This window comes from Diceros bicornis, chromosome 26 (genome assembly GCF_020826845.1).
Source record: "Diceros bicornis minor isolate mBicDic1 chromosome 26, mDicBic1.mat.cur, whole genome shotgun sequence".
Taxonomy (NCBI): Eukaryota; Metazoa; Chordata; class Mammalia; order Perissodactyla; family Rhinocerotidae; genus Diceros; species Diceros bicornis.
In genome coordinates, this window is record NC_080765.1 from 5,874,759 (window position 1) to 5,901,038 (window position 26,280).

General features: G+C 40.8%; 1 protein-coding gene across 5 annotated transcripts; it reads left to right on the forward strand.

Moving 5' to 3' along the window:
- TRIM4 (tripartite motif containing 4) lies at positions 1 to 26,280 on the forward strand. 5 transcript variants are annotated; one of them, XR_009224046.1, is made up of 7 exons: positions 111 to 572; positions 8,255 to 8,350; positions 9,260 to 9,490; positions 13,967 to 13,989; positions 14,254 to 14,351; positions 20,403 to 25,082; positions 25,875 to 26,280. XR_009224046.1 is itself a non-coding variant. In XM_058569199.1 (7 exons), exons 1-7 carry the CDS (start codon positions 180 to 182, stop codon positions 23,902 to 23,904), a joined length of 1,137 nt encoding a protein of 378 aa, XP_058425182.1. In that variant the 5' UTR covers positions 111 to 179; the 3' UTR covers positions 23,905 to 24,279. The 5 variants fall into 5 exon arrangements, 4 of the variants coding, with proteins under 4 accessions (XP_058425183.1, XP_058425182.1, XP_058425184.1 ...); XM_058569199.1 differs by lacking the exon at positions 25,875 to 26,280 and having other exon boundaries at positions 20,403 to 20,671; positions 23,878 to 24,279; XM_058569200.1 differs by lacking the exon at positions 25,875 to 26,280 and having other exon boundaries at positions 1 to 572; positions 20,403 to 24,279.

Below are 26,280 nucleotides of genomic sequence, written 5' to 3' on the forward strand. Positions count from 1 at the left end.
CTGAGCGGTCCGGACCCGCAGCGCCCGCGCGGGGAAGGGGCGCACCCCGGCCGGCGCGCGCCGCGGCAGGGTCCCGAACCCCGGAAGAGAGGCTCCACTTTCCCGTCCGGTGGGAGGCGCCGGCCGCGGCTGCGGCCTCACGTCCGACCCCGACTCCGGCTCTGGGGCAGAGAAGCGGCATGGAAGCCGAGGACCTCCAGGAGGAGCTGACGTGCTCCATCTGCCTGGACTATTTCGAGGACCCGGTGTCCATCGAGTGCGGCCACAACTTCTGCCGCGGCTGCCTGCACCGCAGCTGGGCGCCGGGCGGCGGCCCCTTCCCCTGCCCGGAGTGCCGGCAGCCGTCGGCGCCCGCCGCGCTGCGGCCCAACTGGGCCCTGGCCCGGCTCTCCGAGAAGACGCGGCGCCGGCGCCAGGGCCCCGTGCCCCCCGGCCTGTGCGGCCGCCACTGGGAGCCGCTGCGGCTCTTCTGCGAGGACGACCAGCGGCCCGTGTGCTTGGTGTGCAGGGAGTCGCAGGAGCACCAGGCCCACGCCATGGCGCCCATCGACGAGGCCTTCGAGAGCTACCGGGTGAGCCGGGTATCTTCGAGAGTTAGGGGGCTGCCGGTGTTGCCCCGGAATACTCAGTTCTCGTGCAAGACCCACGAGGTGGCTGCTATTCCCACTGGAAGCTTGAACACACCCCCACCCCCCTTCTCAAAGAAGTTAAGTGACACACGGATCTCAGAGTTGGAGTTAAAACTGGGAATGGGAGGGGCAATGCTCAGTCAGCACTGTGCAGAATTTCAAGGGACTGGCCCCTAGGAGCTCCTAGTTTAAGACAGACGTACTGACGGGGTGTATACCAGTGCTGTCCAATAGAAACAATATGCCACATATGTAATTGAAAAATTTTCCAGTGGTAGAAAGAAACAGGTGATGTTAATTTTAATAATGTATTTTATTTAACCCAATTATCCAAAATATTGTCATTCAGCATTAATCCATATGAAAAATTATCAGTGAGATATTTTCCTTTTTTTCGTATTAGGTCTTTGAAATCTGTTTACAGCACATATCACTCCGGACGCTCCACATTTCAGGTGCTCACGTGGCTAATTGATGCTATATTGGGCAGTGCGGGTCTGTATCTATAGATGTTGTACACAGCTGATGATTTGGGAAAAGCCTGGCTTGGAGTGATGAGGCTGGGTTTTTTTACTAGCTTCATTTATCAGTTGGGAAAATCACTGTTTGAATTTGGAGCTCATCTGTCCTGCCTATCTCATGGGTTAAGAAGCTTCAGTTGAATAAATCAGTGTATCTTACTCTGCTCCAGCCGCACTGGCTTTCTTGCTTTTGTTTCAAGCCTGTTCTCTTTCTCTACCCTCACCTTCCATCCTTTAGATCCTTTTAGCTTTTAGCTTGAAGACCTTCCTTGATCATCCTTTCCAGAGTAGCCCCACCCCCTTCCATTACTGACGGTGTACCTCCAGTGGTCTCCAGCAGAATTGGTATCTAGTAAGTACTTGTTGAATACAAGAATTTAATGATACAAGTTAAAGTGTATTGTAAATTGTAAAATGCTATACAGTTTTATCAGCTGACTGTGAACAGGAAACAGGTGCAAAGCTAGTCTAGAAAGTGTACATTCATTTCTTCATTCAGTAATCTTTATTGATGCTTATTGTATGGCAGGTGTTGTTCTAGAATCTGCTCATAAACGGATGAGAAAGACATGGGCTTTGTCTTGTAGGGGACATAAGCTTGTAGACGAATAATTTCAGTATGTGTGAGAGTTATCAAAGTTTGTACCAAGTACACAGAAGGTCTCTGGTCGGAGTGAGGAGTGAGGAAAGGCTTCACAGAGGAGTTAAACATCAGTTCATTCTTGAAGGGTGAGTACAACAAGGTACGGGAGAGGGAAGGGAATTCAGGCCAAGGGAACAGGATATTCAGCAGTGTGGCAGCATGGAATAGCTTGTGATATATAAGAGGACTGGAGGTTGCTCTGTACTTCTGGAGTGTAGAGCATGGGAGGGAGGGTGGAGGGAGTTGAGATTGAAGGAAGAGGCAAAAGCCGTGTCATGAGGGATCTTGTTAACTGAGCTAAAAAGACTGAACTTTCTCTTTGAGGCAATGGGGAGTCATCGAAGGATTTTAAGGCAAGGAATGACATTATCAGTTTCTTTGTTTTAGAAAGATCACTTTGGCATCCACATGGATGAATGGAGAAGACTGATTAGGGTGCTGTTGCACCGTTTCAAGCAGGAGGTATCAGGGGCCTGAATTAGTGCAGGGCAGGGGTGATGGAGAAGAGAGGATGGATTAATTATGAGCTGGAGTTGAATGACTTGGTGACTAATTGGACTTGGTTGGTCAGGGAGAGATAGGAGTCTAGGATGGCTGCCCAGATATCAGGTGCTCATTTGGGACATGTTGAGTGTGAAGTAACTGTGACAGAAAGTCCGAGGAAGAGGGACAGGAGGCAGGGGACATAGGAGGGTAGAAACACAATATTTTAGAATCATCAGCCTATCCCTGAAGTCATGGAAGAAGTAAGCAGAAGTGAGTTTCCCAGGGGGACCACATAGAATCTTTTGATCTGTAATCAGATACGTTATCCATTGCACCACTGGCCCCTCACCCAGGGGGACCACATAAAGGGAAAAAAAAGGGGCGTGAAGAGAAGCTTGGGAAACACCAATGCTTAGTAGCCAAAAGAGATTGAAAGGACCCATCAGAGAAATGGAAAGGAAAATACATTTGTAGGAGAGGGCTGAGGCAAGTGTAAGTGGATGGGTATGAAAAGGGGGAAATAACTCTTAAAGCTTCAATCTTTAGCAATAATAATAATATTAATACTAGCATGAAAAGGGGGAAATAACTCTTAAAGCTTCAATCTTCAGCAATAATAATAATATTAATACTAGCATGAAAAGGGGGAAATAACTCTTAAAGCGTCAATCTTCAGCAATAATAATAATATTAATACTAGCTATCAGTTATTGATGGCTTATGTACCACCCACAGTTCTAAGTATTTTTCATATAGTAATTCTTTAATCCTCTTAGCAACCCTGTTAGATGGATTCTCTTATTCCCATTTCGTGGATGGGGCATGGAGATGTGAGGTCACTTGCCCAAGGGCACAGAGCTAGGAAGTGGCTAAGCTTGAACTGAGGTCCTCTAACCCCTAGTCCACTGCACTTTTCGTTATGCTACAACTAATCTAGCTGAGAAGACTTCTTGGAAGAGGTGGGATTTCAGGATTAAACAAAATGGTCCAACAGACGGGGAGTGAGTGGGTAAGGGTAATGCTGGGGTGGGTTGAATGTCACAAGGTTGACTGGGCGGCTGTTCAGGAGTTAGGTCATTAGGCAGAATTCTCCAGTATCTGTCCTCCTGTGCACCCTTCTCTGCTTAGTCATAGCTCCATTCATCCATCTCCAACTCCACCCCCACCCCAAGTTAGAAAACATTAAGTTGCTCATGGGTGGATCTGCCCTGTTTCCACCATCCCGTTCCCAGCACAAACTCAGTTGGGTGCACTGTGTCTTAAAAGTTGGGAGTTCCCTAAGTTCATGGAAAATATCCCCCATTCTATGCCCACACCTGGCCCTGCACACAGTGTGCCAGATGCTTCCTCTCAGGCTCTGAGTCCCGGAGCACTGCATCCAGGAAACCTGCTTTGATGAATTCCTAGCCCACTCTGCTTGCTCTCTTGGGCCACACCAGTGGCTCAGGATACACATTAGGATCACCTGAGAACACTTTTAAGAACTAGCCAAGCCAGGCCTCTCTCCACTCCCTCCAGGATTTTGATTCAGTTGGTGGGGCCCTTGGCATCAGCATTGTTTAAAAGTTCTCTAGGTGATTCTAATGTACAAGATAGAAACCATGGACCTACAGCTTAGTACTTTCATGCAGGGAAATCTCAAAAAATTGTGTAGAACAGAAGTTATTTTTAAGAGAGTCATTGGTGGTGGGGGAGAAAGGGAGAACAGAGAAAGAAATAGCTTCATAAGCTTCAGGGAGCAAATTGTTTGCATGGAAAAGGCTTCCAAATGCAATTCTTCTTTTCCTCATGCCAGTATTTAGTCCACTGACTCTAGGAGCTAATCCCTCCATTGCTATTAATTCATTTAACAAATATTTATTGAACACCTGTTTTGTGTCAGACACAGCACTGGGAATACAGTGGTGAATGAGGCAGGTGAAGACTGTTTCCATGGAGCTCACAGTCTAGTTGGGCTGGGGTTGGAAGGTAAACAATAGACACACAAATAATCGAAATAATCACAGATTGTGTTGTGTGCTGTGAAAGAAATGATGTGCCGTGGCAGAGAAGTAACGGGCTTTAGTAAGGTGAACAGAGTAGTCTTTTCTGAGAAGGTGACATTTCAGTTGAGACTTGATGGACGAGAAGGAGATAGTTAGCCATCTAAGGAACTGTGGGAAGAACGTTCCAGGCAGTGGGTAGCAAATTCAGAGACCGTGAGGCTGGGAAAAGCTGGACGTATTTATGGAACTGAAGGAGGGTCTCCGCACCTGGAGCATCAGGAGCAAGGGGAAAAGTAGCACGAGATGAGTTGGGAGATGTAGGCGAGGGTGGGGTTATGGCAGGCCATAATAAGGTGTTTGAATTTTCTTGGTGGTGAGGGATTCCAGTGAAGAATGGGGAGTGACAGGATCTGATTTGTTTTTAAAAAGATTATTCTGGCTGCTCTGTGGATATTGGATAAGAGAAGGACAAGATTGGAAGTAGGAAGACCGGTCAGGAGGTTATTGTAGTTGTCCAGACAAGACATGATGGTGGCTTGAACTAGGGGTGGCGTTAGGGATGGCAGGTAGGCTGATTTGGTGTGTATTTTGGAGGTAGACCTTCCTGCTTGGACTGAATGCAGAGGTTACAATGACTGAAATTCACAGAACCTAAGGGCTGGGAAGGTATTTAAGGGACCAGCTAGTCCAGTTGTCTTCATCCTATAGGTAAGGAAGCTGCGACCCAGGAAATGTATGAGGCTGGCTTGCTCAGATACACAGCTAGTTTGTGAAGGTCTGGACTGAAACTCAGATCTAATTTGAAGTTTAATGTTGTTTGAACCACATGATCACAAGTCAGCAAATGTCTTCATTCTATAAATGTATGCTCTTTTATCATACTTAGGGTTTTACATATATGCAATTTTCTGATGTTAAATGCAGAGAAAGTGAGTTTTTCAACTTCTGGTACCGCTGTCTTTGACGTGCTTGGTGTTGCCCTCCTGCCACCGTGTGGCAGTTCCTGTCATTGCAGGGAAGGAGTTTTCTAATCTTCCCCAAGGGTTCCCAAGTTTACTCCTGGGCCCTGTTTAGATCCCAGCTGTGGCAGGATTCAGAAAGACTTAGGTAGAGTCTTGGATAATAGAACCAACCATACAGGATAATTCATGCATATTGGAATTGTTAAGGGCTTTTAAAAAATTTGAAACATTCTATTTAAAGGATTATTTAGTTTTTTTCCATTATCAAACAACAGTGAAAACATAAAAAAAAAATCTTGGTCACATTCAAAGTACTATTTATATCATTACAAGTCTCACACATATATCAAATTTGACAGTGATCACAAAGTGGCAGATATATAATTGAATAAAGGAATAAAATTACTTGAGCTGGCTTACTGAGTAGCAGGATTCTATGCCTATTTAAGTTAACAACTAGGGGTAATAAATATAATGTTAGGAAACATTGTGTTAGAAAGAAAATGGCACAGGTGATTTTATGGTATATAACAGAACTATATAAATCCATTTGTAACCTAATTTTATTTTCCCCCAACATTTTACTATGCAATTTTCAAGCATTCATCAAGGTTGAAGGAATTTTATAATAACACCAGTATACGCACATCTAGATTCTGCCATTAACATTTTACTCTGTTATCACCTGTCTATGCATCTATCTATATCTTCTCTGCATCCATCAATTCTTATTTTATTTTGAAGCATTTTAAAGTTAATTGCAGATAGTACACTTCTTTCTATATTTTAGCATGCATATCATTAACCAGATTTAACTTTTTTTATGGTATTTTTTGAGGTAAAATTTAGTACAATTAAATACATCTTAAGTGTACATTTGCTAGCTGTTGACAAATGCATACACTTGCGCACCTCAAGCCCTTCTCAAGATAAAGAACATTACTATCACCCCAGAAAGCTCCTTCATACCCTGTCCCAGTTAATCTCTGCTCCCTCCCCCTACCCAATGCAACCACTGTTCTGATTTTTTCCACCGCAGATTAATTTTGCCTGTTCCAGAACCTCATGTAAATGGAATCATATAGTCTGTACTCTTTCTTATAGGCTCCTTTTGCTCAGCACATTGATTTTGAGATTCATCCATTTTGTATCAGCAGTCTGTTCCTTTTTACTGCTGAGTAGTATTCCATTATATGAACAAGCTGCTTTGAATATTCTCATACAGGTCTTTTTGTGGACACACGTTTTCATTTTTCCTGGGTCTAGGAGTAGAATTGCTGGGCCCTAGGATTAATGTATGTTTAGTTTTATGCCAGACTTTTTTCCAAAGTGGTTGTACCATTTCACACACCCACCAACATTGTATGAGAGTTCCGGTTGCTCCACATCCTTGCCAACTTTGGAGTTGTCAGTCTTTTAAATTATCTAACTTTATTTTAACCATTGTCATTTGTAAATGATTGGAAGTAAAGTGATAACGCTTAGTTTTCTTTAATTCTCCTAGGGAAGAATTAAAAAAAATTGTGTTGCTTATTTCTTAGTTCTATTCATTTTTTTTTCTTTTAGCTTTTTGTTTTGACACATTCAGACTTAATGGAAAGTTGCCCTAGGCAACTTTAGCATTTGACAATATTCACCATTTTTTAATTTGAATTTTCTCTTCCTTTGGTGTATAAGAAACCATTCTCTTTTGGGTTTTCACCAACCACTCATCTAGCTGCTTTGCAGGATTTTTGTCCTCTGCATACCCCTTAAATATGGTTGTTCCCAGTTCTAGCCTTGATCCTCCTCTTCCTCTATAGAGTCTTACCAAGTGATTTTACTCACACCTGTGGCTTCCACTGCTATCTGTGCTTTAATCCCTAAATCTGCTTCTGCAGCTCAGATCTCTTTTTTGACTCTTAACTGCTAACTATATCCACTTGTCTCTCCCACAGACATCTCAAACTCGCTTGATTCAAGTTGAATTTATTTTCTTTCCTTCTGTTTACATACTGCTCATTTTCCTATAGTTCCTAATTTGGTAAATAACCTACGATCCATCTAGCTGCTCATGTCAGAACCTAGGGGCTAAATCGGGACTCCTTGCTCCTGTAACCACTTGGTCATCAGTTCCTATTGGTTTTCCCTTGTGTGTGTCTCTAACCTGCCCGCTTCTCTAAGGTTGTGTCTGACATTCTGCTATCATGTGCTGCCCCTGTACAGAGCCTACTTTGTTAATGCTCATTGACTCGTTTTATTTTTTAAAAGCTTATTCAGGTTTTTAAATTACAAAAATGGTGTATGCCTCCTGTAGAAATTCAAACAAAACAGAGATTTATAAAATTTCTAGTCTTCCCTCCCTACCTCCAACCCATTTTTATTCCCCAAAAATAACCAGTGTTAATAATACTTAGGTATATATCCTTCTAGATGTTACTTCTGTTCAAATACAAACACACACACACATGCCTAGACACATGTATAATTATTCTTTTTAAAACAGAATTATACAATACTATTGTTTTACAGCTTAGTTTTAACTTAATATAACATGTCCATATGTAGAGAGCTACTGGAAGTTGATGGAGTATGAGTACACCACAATTTATTTAATAATTCCCCATTGATGGGTAATGAATAATGCTGCAGTGAACATTCCCATACATATTGATTATTTTTTGCTAGTGTTTTATTGCATAGATTATTAGAAGTAGGATTATGCACATTTTAAATGTTGTTAAATTCTGCCAGTTGCCCTTAAAGAGATGGCACCTTTCTACGCTTCTAGTATTATGGTGCCAGAGGCCTTCTCCCTTGCCATTGCTAGGTATTTATTAATCTTCTAACAGTTTTTAGTTTTTGCCAGCTTAGTAGACAAACTCTAGTGTTTTGATGATAACAGAACAGAATATTTCTTACATATAGGCCTGTGACCTTCAGCGTTTTCTCAATCTCATTCCCTGTTTGGATTAGGTGAGTTTTAGCTCTTGAACAAGTAGGCTACTTGGGGAGGTGATTTCTCTCTGATAGATGTTTCTGCTGGCAGGAAAAACTTCTTAAGACTCAATGTAGTCTGACGGCCAAGATGAAGAAAGCCATGCATTTGCAGGACATGGAGGTGAAGAATGCTACAGAGTGGAAGGTAACAGCAGAAGTGGTTGGCCATTTCTTGCTCCTGAGGCCCTTTCAGTCTGAGGCTGCTCAAGGGATTTTGCTGGGAAGAGGATGCAGGATGTTATCAGTGGTCAGGCCCCTTGCAGATAACGTGATAGAACAGGAAGCATCTATCCCTACTGACCTGTGGCTCTGGGCAATGTGAGTTCCACACACTTCATCTTCATATCTCTACTTTGAGGTAGTGCCCCCCTCCTTCCCACTTTTTCCTAAATATACACTCTAGTTTGGAGTTGGTTTGGGTCCATGGCATTGTGGAAAGTAAGTGGACTTTGCTTTCAGAGATGGTAGTCTTGTTGGGAGGCACAATGCATGTGCACACGTGCACGTCTAAAGATTTCACAAAACTAAACAGTAGGGGTTCTGAGAGCTAAACTAAATAATCTGAAAGTGCATTTTAGTTTAAAAAGTATACAAACAAGGCATTGCTGTCACTACAGTCTTGTGTTGCTTAATGATTGGGATATGTTCTGAGAAATGTGTTGTTAGGCGATTTCATCGTTGTGTGAACATCATAGAGGGTATTTACACAAACTTAGATAGTATAGCTTGCCACACACTAAGGCTATATAGCACTAATTTTATGGGACCACTGTTATATTTGTGGTCCTTTGTTGACTGAAATGTTGTTATGCAGTGAATGGCTTTAGTAGAGACTCAAATGTGACAAAGAATGAATTAATACTGTAAAGACTAGTACAAAGATATCAAGTAAGTGTAAATAGAGGAGTAGGGGAAATTTGTGGGGCGTGGGCAGGAGCTTTTCTGGAGGTGATTAGGATGGAAGGACCATGGATTGTTGGGGAGTGATGTGCAAGGAATTTAGGGACAAGGGCCCTGCAGAACACGAGACTGAGCAAATCTCATGTGGCTATAGGAGAAGATGAAGAATCAGCGAGTGAGATTCAGCACAGAGTTTGCAAAGCTGCACCGCTTTCTGGCTGAAGAAGAGCAATGGTTTCTTCAGAGACTGAGCAAAGAAGAAGAAGAGACAAAGAAGAAACGGAATGAGAACACATTAAGGCTCAATCGAATGATCTCTTCCTTGAAGAAGCTCATCATAGAGGTGGGGGAGAAGAGCCAGAGCTCCACCCTGGAGTTGCTTCAGGTGAGACAGGCAGGGGAGGGGTTCGTTAACATCATTAACTGCACTCACTCTTGTCTTTAGAGCTGAATGTCTTTCTTGGTGAGTGGGTTTAATGGACGAAATATTTTCTCTGTAGATAATTCTGTTACTACTGTCATTATACAATTAAAGAGTCAAAGATTCACCATTCAAAGGAAATTAAGGTGAAATTTAGTTATGCTGAGCTCAGGTAATATGAGATACTTAGATTCACTTGGTCTAATGGTTTATCTAAGATCTGAAGCACTTCTAAGACTTCTGTTCATCTTATTTATACATTTATAATTCTTTCTTAAAACAGAGCAAACATAAAACCACAAAGTAGATAATTGTATCAACAGTTTTTAAGAGAAATTTATCTTTCTCACTAATTTTTCTTTTTGTTTTTGCTGAGGAAGATTCACCCAGAGCTAACATCTGTTGCCAATCTTCCTCTTTTTGCTTCAGTAAGATTTGCCCTGAGTAACAGTGTGCCAGTCTTCCTCTATTTTGTATGTGGGTTGCCACCGCAGCATGGCTGCCAATGAGTGGTGTAGGTCTGCGCCCGGAAAATGAACTTGGGCCACCGAAGCAGAGCGCGCCTAACTTAACCACTAGGCCACGGGGCCGGCCCCTCTAATTTTTTTTTCCAATAACTTTATTGAGATCATAATGGTTTATAACATTGTGTAATTCTGGGTGTACATTATTTATCAATTTCTGAGTAGACTTCATCGTGGTCACCCCAAGTAGTCTGATAATTGTCTGTCACTGTATATATGTGTCCTTTTACCCCTTTCACCCACCCCACCCCCCTTCCCCTCTGGTAACCACTAATCTGTTCTCTTTATTCACGTATTTGTTATATTCCACGTATGAGTGAAATCACGCAGTATTTGTCTTTCTCTGTCTGGCTTATTTCACTTAACTTCATACCCTCAAGCTCCATCCATGTTGTTGCAAATGGGATGATTCTGTCTTTTTTTTATGACTGAGTAGTATTCCATTGTATATATATACCACATCTTCTTTATCCAATCATCTGTTGATGGGTGGCCCCTCTAATTTTTAATCATTACAATCACAGCTTGATATAACTTTGTTCTTAGCCCTAGATTTTGATTGGTATATTTATTTAAATAATTTTTAATAGCCTGCAACCTTTAAAAGATTATGATTCTGACTCATTAGCACTTAGCTATGGGTCTTTTGGCCAGTTTGTTACCAAAAGTCCTTCCTTGGGTTAATCTTTACCATTATATCCTCTGTAGGTAAAGTGTCCTTGTAGCTTCTTTCAGGTTTTGGATAAGATCCAACATTTGTGACTGTCTTCTTTTTGTTTCACTAAAATAATTCACTTTTGGTCTCAGATCCCTCAGAACCTCTCTTTCCTCCATATCATGTGACTGAAGATGAAAGAACCGTTGAAGGGCATCCTCAAGAATACCTTCAATCTACCATTACTGTTGTTTCTCATCAGAAGGAGACAATTTTCTATTCTACTCTTAAGGAAGAGAGAAACATGACCCACTCACTAGTTATTTTCAACAAGAAATTGCTAGCGGGGTGGTAGATGATATCTAAATGTAATAATTTCCAAGAATTGTCTAGAACTTTTACAACTTGCTTGAGCAATGAAGTTACAATGACGTATCCAAATATATACTCTAGCAGAATCTTTGAAATAACACCTTTAAACAGTGTTTTTAAAATAGAGGTTTAACATCTAGTCAGAGTGTAAAGCCTCAAAGATACCCATGAACCAGCAGAATGCTTACAAAAAAATATATCAGCCAACATAAGTGCAAGGTTAGGGAAGTGATTAAAGAAGATGGAACTGGAGCATAGAATCTCAGAACCTAAGAGAACTTATTTTACTGATTTATCCATCCATCTGTCCATCCATCCATCTGTTTTTTTCATTATTTCCTTGGCTTTTAGCCTATAACTCACTTCTGTTCTTTTTAGGAACATAGAAACATCGAAAATAAAAAACATTCTATTGTGCTTAATTTTTACCTTTTTATTTGAACGTGTTCTTGCAAAATATGTAGTATTGCTTGGGTTTATGCATTTTTAATTTATGCAGTGATTTAGAGTTCTTGTTGCATTCTGTTCTTTGCTTTTGTCATTAGGTACTATGTTTTTAAGACCCATTCCTGTTGCTATATATACATTTAATCCGTGTGTCCATCCACCACATTTTGCCAGTTCCCTCTTCCAGTAACGGATACCCAGGTTGCCCCCAACACTATTACCACTACAAATAATGCTGCAGTGGAATCATTAATATCTGCTCTTATTGTTATTGTTTTTTTCCTTATTGGTTCTTGAGTTTGCTCTGTAGCTCTTTCCTCAACCTCTCAAGTTGGCATGCTTAGCTCATTCATATTTACCCTTTGTTTGCTGGTAATTATATATTTATGGCAGACTTTCACCTTTATGTATTGCTTTAACTGTGTCCACAGATTTTGGCAATATTATTTTTATTGTCATAATAAACATGTTTAAGAACAGTTTAAATATAACATGTGTAGAGAAAAATGTATAAATCATAAGCTTGACAGGTTATCACCAAGTGACCCACCCTTGTAACCACCACCCATGTCAAGAAATAGAATGTGAGTAGCATCCCAGAAGCCCTCCTCATGCCCCCAGTCAGTACCCTTTCCCTTCTTCTCAGAGGTATTCTCCCTCCAGACTTCTCACACTGTTTCGTTTTGCCTGTTTTTGAATAAGGATCTTTCAGTATGCACTCTTCTGTGTGTGGTTTCTTTTGCTCAGCGTTATGTTTGTGAGATTATTCCATGTTGTTGTACTTGGCAGTAGATGTTTGTTTTCGTCACTGCTTAGCAGTAGTTCTCAACCAGGAGTCATTTTGCTCTCCCAGGGGCAATGTCTGGAAATGTTTCTGTCATCACACTTTGGGGGTGGTTACAACTAGCATCTGGTGTATAGAGGGCATGGATGCTGCGAAACATCCTATAATGCACAGAACACACCTCCTGCCTAGCTCCTAGGAAAGACTTATCCAGCCCCAAATGTTAATAGTGCCAAGGCTGAAAAACCCTGCTGCATTGTATCCCATTATGTCAATATACCAAAACGTAGTATTCACTTTACTGTTAGTGAAATTTGGGTTGTTTCTAGTTTTACTGTTACAAAAAAGCAGTATGAACATGTTTTTTTGGTGCACATATATATTTCTGTCATTTCTGTACCTAGGAGAGCAATTCCTGGTCACAGGGCATGCACGTGTTCAGTTTAGTACAATTCCAAACTGTTTCCCAAAGTGGTTGTATCAGTTTACACCATTACTAACAATGTGTGAAAGATCCAGTTGCTCTGTATCCTCATCAATACTTAGAATTGTCAGTTCTTTAATTTTAGCCATCCTGAATAGTGTATATGTTATCTCACGTCCTCAATCAGCACCACGCCTTCCCTCTTCCCAAAAGTAGATGGCATTTCCCTGATGACTGATGAGGTTGAGAACTTTTTCATATGGTAATTAACCATTTTGATATACTCTAAAAAATAGCTTTTCTGAGGTATGATATATATATCATATAATTCACCCATTTTAAGTGTACAATTGAGTGGTTTTTATGAATTTACCAAGTTGTGCAATCCTTACCACAATCTAGTTTTATAGCATTTCCATCACCTAAGTAAGATCTCTCATGCTTTGTTTATAGTTAACCTCTGTTTCTGCTCCAAGCGCCAGACAACTTACTTTCTGACTCTTTAGATTTCCCTTTTCTAAATATGTAAACAGAATCATACAATATGTGGTCTTTTGTGTATATGGCTTCTTTCATTTAGTATAATGTCTTTGAGATTCATTCATATTTTAACATATTAGTATTGTATTCACTTAACTTTTGAAATTCCTAAATAGGATTCCGTTGTAGAATATACCACATTTTGTTTATCTTTTCACCAGTTGATGGACATTTGGGTTGTTTCCACCTTTTGGCTCTTATGAATGATGCTGCTATGAAAACTTGCTTGCCATTCTTTGTGTGGACATATATTGTCATTTCTCTTGGGTAGATAGTAGGAACAGAATTGCTGGGCTATATGGTATATTTATGTTTAACTTTTTAAGAAACTGCCAAACTGTTTTTCAAAGTGGCTGAACCATTTTATATTCCTACCACATCCTCACCAACATTTGTTATTTTCTGTGATTGAAAGAGAATAGATGGAGAAATAGGCAGAAAGCCAGGAGAGAGTTAATGTCATTGTGCCAAAGGAGATAGAATAGGGTTTCAAGAAAAGAATTGGTCGATGTTGTCACATAGTGCAGAGGGGTCACATGAAAAAAGACTACATTGTGTCAATCCACTGGCTCTGGCAGCACGTCACATGTGACATTAACAAAAGTAACTGGCAGAAAATACCTGCTCACAAAGTTGAGTACCAGATCTCAAGGGCAAGGTTCATAACTTACTTCTTTCTTTCTTTTTTTCACAGAATCCAAAAGATGTGTTGACCAGGTATGAGCTCCTGCTTTCTTTTGGGGGCCTGAGTGGAATGGTAAAGATATAGGCTGAGCAGTGGCGAAACAAAGCCTGGGCTCCGTAGATCAATCTGGGCACAGCTTGAGGGGTCTGTGGAGGAGGAATCTATTGTTCAGTTTTGGGAGGAGGAGTGGGAGAGAAGTGATTTGAGCTTTGGGTTTGGAAGCTTCAGGTAGGAGTTGGGGGTCTTGGCTGCCCTAGCTGTCTCCTAAGAAGAGCAGCCTTCTGTACTTTTCTTAGGAGTGAGAACCAGGATGTGAACTATTCCCTTGAAGTTCTGAAGGTGAAGACTGTGTGCCAGATACCAATGATGAAGGAAATGCTGAAGCGATTCCAAGGTGAGCAAAATTTCTAGGATATGGAGCTCCCTAGAAATCTTTCAAATAAGAGAATAAATAATTAGAAAAGTCTGGAAAGGAAAGAGAAAACAGAGCATGCAGCTAACAGAAGTATCAGGAAAAATGGTAATAACTAAGGAATAAATGGATATATGCTTCATTCAAGAAACATTTATTTAACACATACTGTGTATTAGAAGGTACTAGTGATACAAAAAGAAAAAAACCTGTTCTCTTCTTTCTAAGAATTCATAAGCAAATTAGAGAGACAGACACATGTCACTCACTGTAATATAGTGGTATGAGTAAAGTTTTACAGAAGTACAGAGGAAGAGCTTCCTTGGGGATGAAGTGGGGAAGTTTTCACAGCAGAGCTGACAGTTCTAGGATTTGAGGGATGAGTAGGAGTTTGCCAAGTGGAAAATGGGGATATACTCCTTCAAGCAGAGTCAGCAGCATGAGCTAAGGTGTGGAGAAAACAAAGGGAGGGTAGCTGATGTGACTAAACCTTAAGGTACATTGTGGGGAATGGCAGGGGCTGAGGTTGAAACGATGAGAGTAGGAAAGACTGAAGATAAACTTACTGGATCTCCAGGGAAGTACCAAGGCATGTACATGTTGTAAAAGCTATGCAGGAAATTCTCGTGTGCACATCCCTGATTAAGAACCATATTATGGGTGTCCACTTCCAGCTAAAATGAAGTAACAGGGACTGGATTTACTCTTCTGCCTGAAACTTAACTTCAAAAGCAGACCCAATACGTGAAAGAACAGTTTTCAAAATTCTGAACATCAGGCAATGAAGGACAATGATCTCTGAAAAATGTGAAACAAATGAGGTGAGCTCTGTGGTTGCTCCAGCCTAGTGCCTTGTGACGGTTTCCAGGCCATCTCAGGGAGGGATAACAGAGATGGAGCCAGGTGGACTCCCTGACTTGAGGAATAGAGCTGAAAGTCCAGGAAGAACAAAACAGTGAGAGTTCACAGAGCATTGGAGAGGAGAGAGCTGTACAGAAAGTACCCTGACAATCTACAGAGGCACCTCCTAAATATTCAGCACAGTACTGATCAGTACGTAGTTGTGAAGAACTATCTGAGGGTGAGGAAGGAAGTTTCTAAAATGATTAGAAGGAACAGTTCCTGGTGCTCTCACAGGGCTAGGAACAGTGCCTGTTCTATCAGCCAGACTGGAAAGCTCTTAATTCTTGAAGCACTGGGTAGAGTACTCAGGAAAATCTTGCCTCATTAGTGGGGGAATAGTTAACTCTATACTGAGCACTACTTTGGACCCACCTTACAAATCATGAAAGCAAGACCCAAAAGGATTGAATTACTTGTAAGTTTGCAACTTGACTACATCCCAGGACAAAGCTCAAGAAGATTGATGGGAATAAAAAAAAAGTTTGAGTACCCAACAATATCAATTCATAATGTCTGGCATCTGATCAAAGATTAACAGGCATGCGTAAAGGTAGGAAAACATGACCCATAGTGAAGAGAATAATCAATTGAAATTGACCCAGAATTGATTTAGATGTTAGAATAAGCATAGAAGGACATTCACAGAATTATTATAATTGTATTCTGTAAAGAGGCATATAGAGACATGGAAGATATAAAAAAGACCTAGGTCAAACTTTTAGAGATGAAAACTACTGAGTGATGACTGAGATGGAGAATACACTGGTTGGGATTAAGTTGATTAGACATTGCAGAACAGAAGATTAGTGAACTTGAAGACAGAGCAGTGGAAACTATGCAAAATGAAACACAGATGAAAAAAGAACTTAAAAAATGAAGAGTGAGCTGTGGGACAACTTCATGCAGCCTTATATATGGTAATGGGGGTCCCTAAAGGAGAGGAGTGAGGATGGAGATTAGACAAAAAAAAATTTGCAGAAATAATGGCTACACATTTTCCAAATTTGGTGAAAACTGTAAGTGCACAGATCTAAGAAGCTAAACAAACCACAAGCACAAGAACTATGAAGAAAACTACACCAAGGCATATCATAATCAACTTGCTCAAAACCAGCGATAGAAAATCTTACATGCAATAAGAGAAAAAGGACATGTCACTTACAGTGGAACAAAGATAAAAATGACACCACGCTTCTCATTGGTAGTTGCTCATTGCAAGTGAGCAAAGTCTTTACTGAAATTAAAAACTGTTAAACCAGAATTGTGGCAAAAATACCCTTCAAAAACAAAAGTGAAATAAAGATGTTTGCAGATATACAAAAACTGAAAGCGTTTACCACCGGCAGACCAACATTGCAAGAAATGCTAAAGGAAGTCCTTCAGGCAGAAGGAAAATGATACCAGTGGAAGTCTGGATCTATGCAAAGGAATAAAAGATCACCCAAAATGGTAATGATGTGAATAAATATATATATATTTGTTGTTATTTAAATCTCTTTAAAAGGTAATCGTGGTGGTTAATTTGTATGTTAACTTGACTGGGCCATGGGGTGCCCAGATATTTGGTCAGACATTATTCTGGGTATTTCTGTGAGGGTGTTTTTGGGTGAGATTAACATTTAAATCAGGAGACTTGAGTAAAGCACATTGCCCTCCATAATGTGGGTGAGCCTCATCCAGTCAGTTGAATGCCTGAATAGACCAAAAGGCTGACCTTTCTCCCCGAGCAAGAGGAAATTCAACAGCAGATTGCCTTTGGACTTCATCTGTAACGTTGGCTTTTCCTGCCTGAAGGCCTTCAAACTGGAACATTGGCTGTCCCTGGGTCTTGAGCCTGCCATCCCAAAAAGCAGATTGGACTTGCCAGTAACCATAATCACATGAGCCAATTCCTTATAATCTCTTTCTATATACATGTCCTGTTTGTTCTGTTTCTCTGGCAAGTGCTAACTAATATAGTAATTGACTGTTTAAACAGACAGACAAAAAATCACATTGTGGAGTTTGTAACATGTTTACATGTGAAATGCACAACAACAACAGCATGAAGGTTGGGAGAGGAGAATGGAAGTATACTATTATATGGTTCTTATATGTGAAGTGGTATAATATCACTTGAAGGGAGACTGTGATAAGTTAAAGGTATATACTGTAAACCTTACAGCAACCACTAAAATAAAACAGAGTTATAGTTAATAAGCCAACAAAGGAGATAAAGTGGAATCATAAAAAAATACTTAATCAGGAATAAGGCAGAAAAAGGAAAAAAGAACAAATAGGACGAAGAGAAAACAAATAGGAAGATGATAGACACAAATCTCATCATATTAATAATCATATTAAATATAAATGGTCTAAATACCATAATCAAAAGGCAGAGATTGGTTGGATTGGATAAAAAAGCAAGACCCAACTGTATGCTGCAAGAAACACATTAAATATAAAGAACTGTATATGTTAAAAGTAAAACAATGGAAAAAGATATACCATGCTAACATTAGTCAAAAGAAATCTGGAATGGGTATATTAATATCAAAGGAGATTTCAGAGCAAAGAATATTACCAGACATAAAGAAGGTCATTTCCTAATGGTAAAGGGATCAATTCATCAGGAAGATATAACAGTTCTAAACAATTATACACCTAATGATAGAGATTCAAAATACAGTAAGCAAAAACTCATAGAGCTGCAAGGAGAAATAGAAAAATCCAGTTATAGCTGCAGTTTTCAATAATTTTTGGAACAAGTAGGTAGAAAATCAGAAAGGATTAGTAGACTTGAATAACACTAGCAACCAGCTTGACCTCACTGATATTTATTGAACACCCAACAACAGCAGAATACACATTCTTTTTAAGTGTACCTGGAACGCTTTCCTAAATAGACCAGTGTAGGCCATGAAACAAATCTCAGTAAATTCAAAAGGATTCTTATCATACAAAGTATGTTCTCTGACCATAATGCATTTAAGTTAGAAATCAATAACAAAAATATCCCCGGAAAATCCCCAAGTGTTAAGACACTTCTCAAAAATCCATGACTTAAGGGAGAAATCAAAAGGGAAATTAGAAAATACTTTGAACTGAATGAAAAGGGAAACAACATATCAGAATTTGTGGGATGCAGCTAAAGCAATACTTAAGGGGAAATTTATAGCACTAACCACCTATATTAGGAAAGAAGAAAGTTCTCAATTTGGTGACTTTAGTTTCCACCTTAAGACACTAGAAAAAGAAGAGCCCCAGATAAAGCCCAAAGTAAACAGAAGAATGGAAATAATAAAAATCAGAGCAGAAATCATTGCAACAGAATGCAGAAAAAAACCAGAAAAATCAATGAAACCAAAAGCTGATTCTTTGAGAATATCAATTTTATTGATATACCTTTAACCAGAATGATTAGAGAAAAAAGAGAAGACACCCATTACTAATATCAAGAATGAAAGAGGCAACATCACCACAGATTCTACAGATATTAAAAAGGTAATAAGGGAAGAGCTAGCCCTGATGGCCTAGTGGTGAAGTTCAGCGCTCTGACCACGTCAGCGGCCTGAGTTCGTTTCCCGGTTGTGGAACCACACCAACTGTCTGTCAGTAGCCATGCTGTGGTGACAGCTTACATAGAAGAACTAGAAGGACTTACAACTAGAAAATACAACTATGTACTGGGGCTTTGGGGAGGGGAAAAGAAAGAGAGGAAGGTTGGCAATAGATGTTAGTTTAAGGCGAATGTTTCCCAGCAAAAAAAAAATTAATAATAATGAGGGAATATTCTGAGCAACTTTATGCTGATAAATTTGACAATATAGATGAAATGGACAAAGTCCTTAAAAGACACAAATGACCAAAGCTTACTCAAGAAAAAATAGATAACTGGAATAACCCTATTTCTATTAAAGAAATTGGTGGTGTAGTTAAAAACCTTCCCAAATGGTTTCACTGGTGAATTCACCAAACATTTAAGAAATATCTATTCTATGTGAACTCTCACAAAAAAATGAAGAGGAGAGAATATTTCCCAATTCATTCTATGAGGCCTGTGTTACCGTGATAGCCAAATCAGACAAAGACATTACAAGAGAAAAAAACTATAGATCAATGGCTCTCATGAGCATAGAATTCTAAAGAAAATTTTAGCAAATTGAATCTAACAATGTATTAAAAGGATAATACATCACAACCAAATAGGATTTGTCCCAGAAAAGCAGGGTTGGTGCAACATTTGAAAAATCAATGTAATTCATCACATTAGCAAACTAAAAAAGGAAAACTATATGATCAGTAGATGCAGAAAAAGCATTTGTCAAAACCTAACATCCATTCCTGATTTTAAAAAAAACTAAACAACTAGAGAGACATGGAGAGTCTGAGAGGGAAGAGAATTTGAAGGCAGGGAGGAGGTTATAGACACAGTTAAGGTGAGAGATGCTGAAGGTCTGAGTGAAGACTGGCAGTGGGAATGGAGAGGAGGAAAAGACCCTGAGTGGTATTTCAGAGGTAGAATTGATAGGACTTGGTGACTAATCAGCCATTGAGGGCCAGAGGGAAAGAAGAGTCAAATAATCTCAAGATTTAAAAGTGTGAGTGTTTGAATGGAGGTAATGCTCTTACACCTTAGAGAACAGAGAAGACAAGATGTCTGCATGTGAGGGGGAATTAGTCCCAAGAAAGTGGAAGGAGACTTAGGTTAAGGAGTTCCATTTTGAGTTATCTATGGGGGCTTGCCCAGTGAACAGAAACCTTGTCAGTCATGACATCCGTGTGTACCTGTACAAAGAACCAGCCAGTCAACGGTGGTGATCTGGTCCTGATTCAACAAGTCAGAATTTGTTAACGTTTCTCCAAATTTTATGCTGATTGTGAAGACTTGGAGCCATGAAATAATGAGCTCCCCATTTTATAGGTCTTAGTCTTTAATAGTAGAAAGGAAATGAAGATTTCAGGTTGCTAAAGGCTGTGGCCTGCTAGGCCCAGCTGAGGATCACTTGAGAGTCAATGAGGAGTCTCATTCCTAACAGTACTTGTTAAGAGGGGAAGAATGGAGCTGAAGCTGGAACAGATGGGCATTCCTGGAGGCGGGTTGGTGGTAAGCTGTTGCTTTATTTATCTCAGCTCTCATTTTCTCTGCAGTGGCTATAAATCTGGCTGAAGACACAGCTCACCCGAAACTTGTCTTCTCCCAGGAAGGGAGATATGTGAAAAATGGAGCGTCAGCCAGTTCTTGGCCATTATTTTCTACAGCATGGAGCTACTTGGCTGGATGGAGGAATCCTCAGAACACCTCACAGTTTGTGGAGAGATTTCAGCACTTACCCTGTGTTTTGGGAAAAAACGTTTTCACTTCCGGGAAACATTACTGGGAAGTTGAGAACCGAGATAGCCTGGAGATTGCTGTGGGGGTATGTCGGGAGGACATCATGGGGATTGTTGATAGTTCAAAAATGTCCCCGCATGTGGGGATCTGGGCTATTTCTTGGAGTTCTGCTGGCTATCGGCCCCTAACAAGCTTCCCTGTAAGTCCTACCAAGCAAGAGCCGGCTCTTCACCGGGTGGGAGTTTTCCTAGATCTTGGGGCTGGGGATATCTCATTCTACAGTGCTGTGGATGGAGTGCACCTACACACTTTTTCTTGTTCTTTCATCTCACGTCTCCGGCCATTTTTTTGGTTGAGTCCATTAGCATCTTTAGTTATCCCACCAGTGACTGGTGGGAAATGAGGCTGTTCTTCCCCTGCCCAAGACATACATCTCCCTATTACCCCAGCCCAGGGACATACATCCCTTGACCCTCTTCTCTCACTTCATACATATTGATCCTGGATAGTACATCAGTACTGTCCATTCAGATTCCAAGTTCATGTTTCGTTGAGCTCCCTGGATGTCCTGTGCATAGACGGATACCGCAGACCCTGTGGGTTGCCTTTCCAGTGGCCACTTGGCGCACTTCTCTCCTTCTCTTCTGGGTCTTCCTAATTGAACTGTTTGGTATGCGCCCTCCACATGCTTCAGGAGAGGCAGTCCCATGCATGGTAATTCTGGCTGACTAGATAGGATGAGGAGTTTTCCAGGGTGCTTCTGGGGAAAGTTTTTGTAGCTTTTAGAGAGTTATTTGGGAAGACACAGCGTCTCTGATGTTAGCGGCTGTATTGGAATCGAGGAGAGCACAGTAATAGGGGAAAGGAAGAAGAAATATGGTCTTTGTTGGCATCATTCAACTGCTGGAATTTTCCTAATCCCAAATTTCTTATTATATGAGATTATTGCTCCCTTATTGTATAAGGCAGTTTTAGTTGCATTTTGGTCACTTGCAGTCTGAAGTATCCTGACTGGTGCTGTGGGCACATAGCATCGGCATCCTACCCTATAGGCTTATGTCACTTTTTCTGAAATTTGATAGGTTTATAGAATCCCTTTCTATTTAGTCATGTAATTCGTCCTCTTTCCAGTAACTTCTGATATCCCTCACTTTTCTGGATCAGAAAATTGAGGAAATCTTCCCTTACTCTGCCTGTGCTGTTACTCTTCTTCACTGACCAGGTCTCTGCCCTCCAGTGTTCATTATGCTATCCATCTGTCAAATTCATATACTGTATATACAAGGTAATTAACGTCATACCGAACATGTTGGGAAACACTTTAGTATTTACACAGTGCTACCCTCTTCATATAATGCTCTCATGATTCTTGGCAACAGCTTGCTGAGATGGAAATTAAAATCCTATTTTTTCAAGTGAGAAAACAAACCTTGAGAGTAACTTGCTCAGTATTGCTCAGCTGGCAAATGGGAGTGTTGGGACTAAATCCAGATCTATCTGAGATGAAAGCCTACACTCTTTTCTACTCTACATTCATTTCTTACAAATTGTGGGATCAGTTTGTGGGATTGATCCCACAAGTCCAGGGACTGTAGATCAGCTTCATCTTTGTTTCAGATTTTTATTTTGTTCCGTTTTTATCCTGTATGTGTGTTTTCCTTACTTTCTGCTCTAGATCGTATGCATTCAGAGGATTGCAGCAGTTACTGGATAGTTATTTTAAAAATAATGATTGTTGGGCCTGGCCCGGTGGTGTAGTGGTTAAGTTTGCGTGCTCTGCTTCAGCAGCTCGGGGTTCGCGGGTTCAGATCCTGGGCGTGGACCTACACACCACTCATCAAGCCATGCTATGGTGGTGTCCCACGTACAAAAAGAAAAGAGGAAGATTGGCACAAATGTTAGCTCGGTGACAATCTTCCTCAGGCAAAGAGGAAGGTTGGCAACAGATGTTAGCCTCAGGGCCAGTCTTCCTCACCAAAAAAAAAAAAAGTTGTTTCTCTCTGGTTATAAAAGTCATGATGTACTTATTGTAGAAAATTTGGAACATACAAAAAGTGTAAAGAAAATTAAAGTTATCAATAATCCCACCACTTTTAATATGTTTCTTCCCAGACTGTCAATAGACTTTCTGGTAGTGATCTAACAAGTCTTACAAACTTCCAGCACCCTCCCTAAGCCCTCCTCCCCATCCTATGTCTCAACCCATCCTGGCTTGTCTTCCTATTTCAGCCTGAGCAACCCCCTGATTCAGTGATTTCTGCTGAGTTCTCATTAACTCTCCAAGATACTTGCTGTTATGAGTTGAATTGTGCCCTTTAAAAAGATATGTTGAAGTCCTGCCTGTGAATATGACCTTATTTGGAAATTAAGATGAGGCCATTAGGGTCGGCCCCTAATCCAACATGACTGGTATCCTTTATAATTAGGGGAAATTTGTGCACGCGCGCGCACACGCACACACACAGAAATACCCTGTGAAGACACAGGGAAGATGGCTATGGGAGAGACTGGGTTTATGCTGCTGTAAGCCAAAGAATGCCTGGGGCCACTAGAGGCTGGAAAAGGCAAGGAAGAATCCTCCCTTAGAAGCTTCTGAGGGGACATGGCCCTGTCAACACCTTGAATTTGGACTTCTAGCCTCCAGAACTGTGAGACAATAAATTTCTGTTGTTTTATGCCACCCAGTTTGTGGTACTTTGTTATGGCAGCCCCAGGAAACTAATATACTTGTCCATCAGGCCTTTCTCCATCCCTGCCTGGTTAATTTCCAGTCCTCTGGGAAACTCCTTAGTACCTTTCCTCCACTCTTCCTTCTGGGCTGTTGAACCAGGTTGATGGGTTCTGCCACAAAGTCTCTGTCTCTGACTTCAAGAGGGCTCTTTGAGCTGCTTGGTAAACAAACTTATTTTTTCATCCCGTGACTTTCTTTTACATTTCTGGTGACAGTGATTCCAAACCTTTTCCTCTTTTCTCAAGCCTTCATGAGCCCCCCTTTGTACTACTGTAGGGGAGGTAAAGCTTTACCTCTACCCATGTTAGGTTTTCAGCTGGGACTCACAAAAAGATTAACAAGAGAAAAACAATGGTTTATTAACACATGCAGCGCACATCACACAGGAGAAACCTAAAATGAATCGTAACTCAAAGTGGCTTAGACTTCTGGCTTACATAGTATCTTCAACAAAGAACAATAAATTTGTGGAGAAATGACAGTTTTAGGCTTCCAAGGGTGGCAGGCTGTGGGAGGGTAAACATATGTGAGGAAACTAATGGAATAATGTTTGTTTGCAGATTCCTCTGGTGCTGTCTCTGGGCTAAGAGTTTGTCTCCAGTAAAAGGACAATTTATATCCTGCCTGTAGGCAGAAAAGGGGGAGCTTTTTTCTGGGTTTGCTGCTTCTTAATTGCCTTCAGCTCAAAATAATTTTTGTGTCAAAGAGGCATATTTTGGGGTGAAACATTCTGGTTTCCATTACTACTTATTATTGCAAAGAACTTGCATATTCTACTGAGAAAAATATGTTCTCTTACGCTACCCTTCTTATTTGCAATTCTTTGCCTCTTTTTGGAGTGTTGCTATTGGCCCCTCATCTCAGGTATGGGATGGGGCCCAGGTATCATCTTTATTAAAACTCTTCTGATGCACAAACGGGATTGAGAATAAACTTGTAATAGTTTTCAATTTTGCTTCGTATTTCTCTGAGTCTGTATTAATTTCTGAGTCTATTCTAATTTCTATATTAATGTGTTATGTGAATCATTAGGAGGGGTATTTATTATGCAGCACTTCTCAAGCTTTATCCACCACGGAAATTTTAGCTCTGGGAGCAGCAATTAAGACTTCCCAGAAGACGGTTTGGCAATGACTGTTTATTCTGCACTTTTTCCGGGTGATCTTGACCATCTCAGATTTCAACCTAGGCTTGCACTGCCCCCGCCCCCAAAGTTGGTGGATACATGCATTGGTGCTGTAAGCTACCCACACTGTGTGACCCCACATAAGGCTCTTTCCCCTGGAGACTAGGTTTCTGTTATGGAAAACACTCTGGGCACATTTTTCAGTGATTTCTATTCTTCTTCTCCCTGCCAGAGCCATGAGGGGATCTTTCTCAAGTTTTTACTCTGAGAATTTGGTGGGGTCCTGGAGGTAAAAACCCATGAATATGTGGCCCCTCCCATACTGCAGCTCCCAGAAGTTTCTCACTCTTAAGATAGCCCACACTCAACCTGCAGCAATTCATCAAAACTAACATTTAAGTATTCCTACCAGTTTATTGCTCCAGTGGATTTTTTTTTTTGCTGGGGAAGATTCACCCTGAACTAACACCTGCTGCCAATCTTCCTCTGCTTTTGTATGTGAGCCGCGGCTACAACATGGCCACTGACAGACGAGTGGTGTAGGTCCACCCCTGGGAACCGAATCTGGGCCACTGAAGTGGAGTACACCGAACTTAGCCACTAGGCCACTGGGGCTGGCCCCAGTGGATTTTGCTTCAGGTAAATGGATCTCAGCTTTGACCCTGTGGACTTGCTTGTCTATCCAGATTTGGGGTGGCAATTTGCTGTGCAACCTAAGTTCTCTGATGGGTCCAAGAAAAGACATTGATTTTCAGTTTTCTCATCTTTTTCTTTTAAGGATGTGATTTATGACTTCCAAATTCTTTACATGTTGGAGCTGAAACTGGAAGTCTTCTATCATATTATTAAAATAGGTTTCTTTTAGACCTCTATAATGGTTAATTTTATGTGTCAACTTGACTAAGGGATGCTCAGATAGCTGGTAAAACATTATTTCTAGATGTGTCTGTGAGAATGTTCTCGGAAGAGATTAATGTTTGAATTAATAGACTGAGGAAAAGGTAAGTTTCACTAATGTGGGTAGACATTGTCCAATTAGTTGAGAACTTGAATAGAAAAAAAAGGCAGAGGAAGGGCAAATTTGTTCTTTGCTTGAGCTGGGACATCCATCATCTCTTGCCCTTGGACATTGGTGCTCCTGGTTCTCGGGCCTTCAGACTTGGACTGGGACTTACACCATTAGCTTCCCTGGTTCTCAGGCCTTTAGACTTGGACTGAATTCCACCACCAGCTTTCCTGGTTCTCCAGTTTGCAGACAGCAGATTGTGGAACTTCTTGGTTTCCCATGATCACGTGAGCCAGTGGTCAATGATCCTTCTGTTGGTTCTGTTTCTCTAGAGAGCCCTGACTAGTACAACCTCATGTAGTTGGGTCTTGCTTTTTTTATCCAGTCTTGTCAATTCTTTTTTTTTTTTTTTTTTGGTGAACAAGATCAGCCCTGAACTATCCAATGCCAATCCTCCTCTTTTTGCCGCGGAAGATTGGCCCTGGGCTAACATCTGTGCCCATCTTTCTCTACTTTATATGGGACGCCACCACAGCTTGGCTTGGCAAGCGGTACGTCAGTGTGCGCCTGGAATCCGAACCTGCAAAGCCCTGGCCGCCGAAGCAGAGCGTGCACACTTAACCGCTGTGCCACCGGGCCGGCCCCTGTCAATTCCTAACTGTTATTCTTAAACCATTCACCTTTAAAGTTATTGTTTGTGTAGTTGGATTAAAATATACTGTCTTGTTAGCTGTTTTCTATTTTCATTTCTTCTATGTTTATTTTTTACCTTTTTCTGCCTTCTCTAGTTTTATTGAGCACTTTTAAAAATAAAATTCATTTTATCTCCTT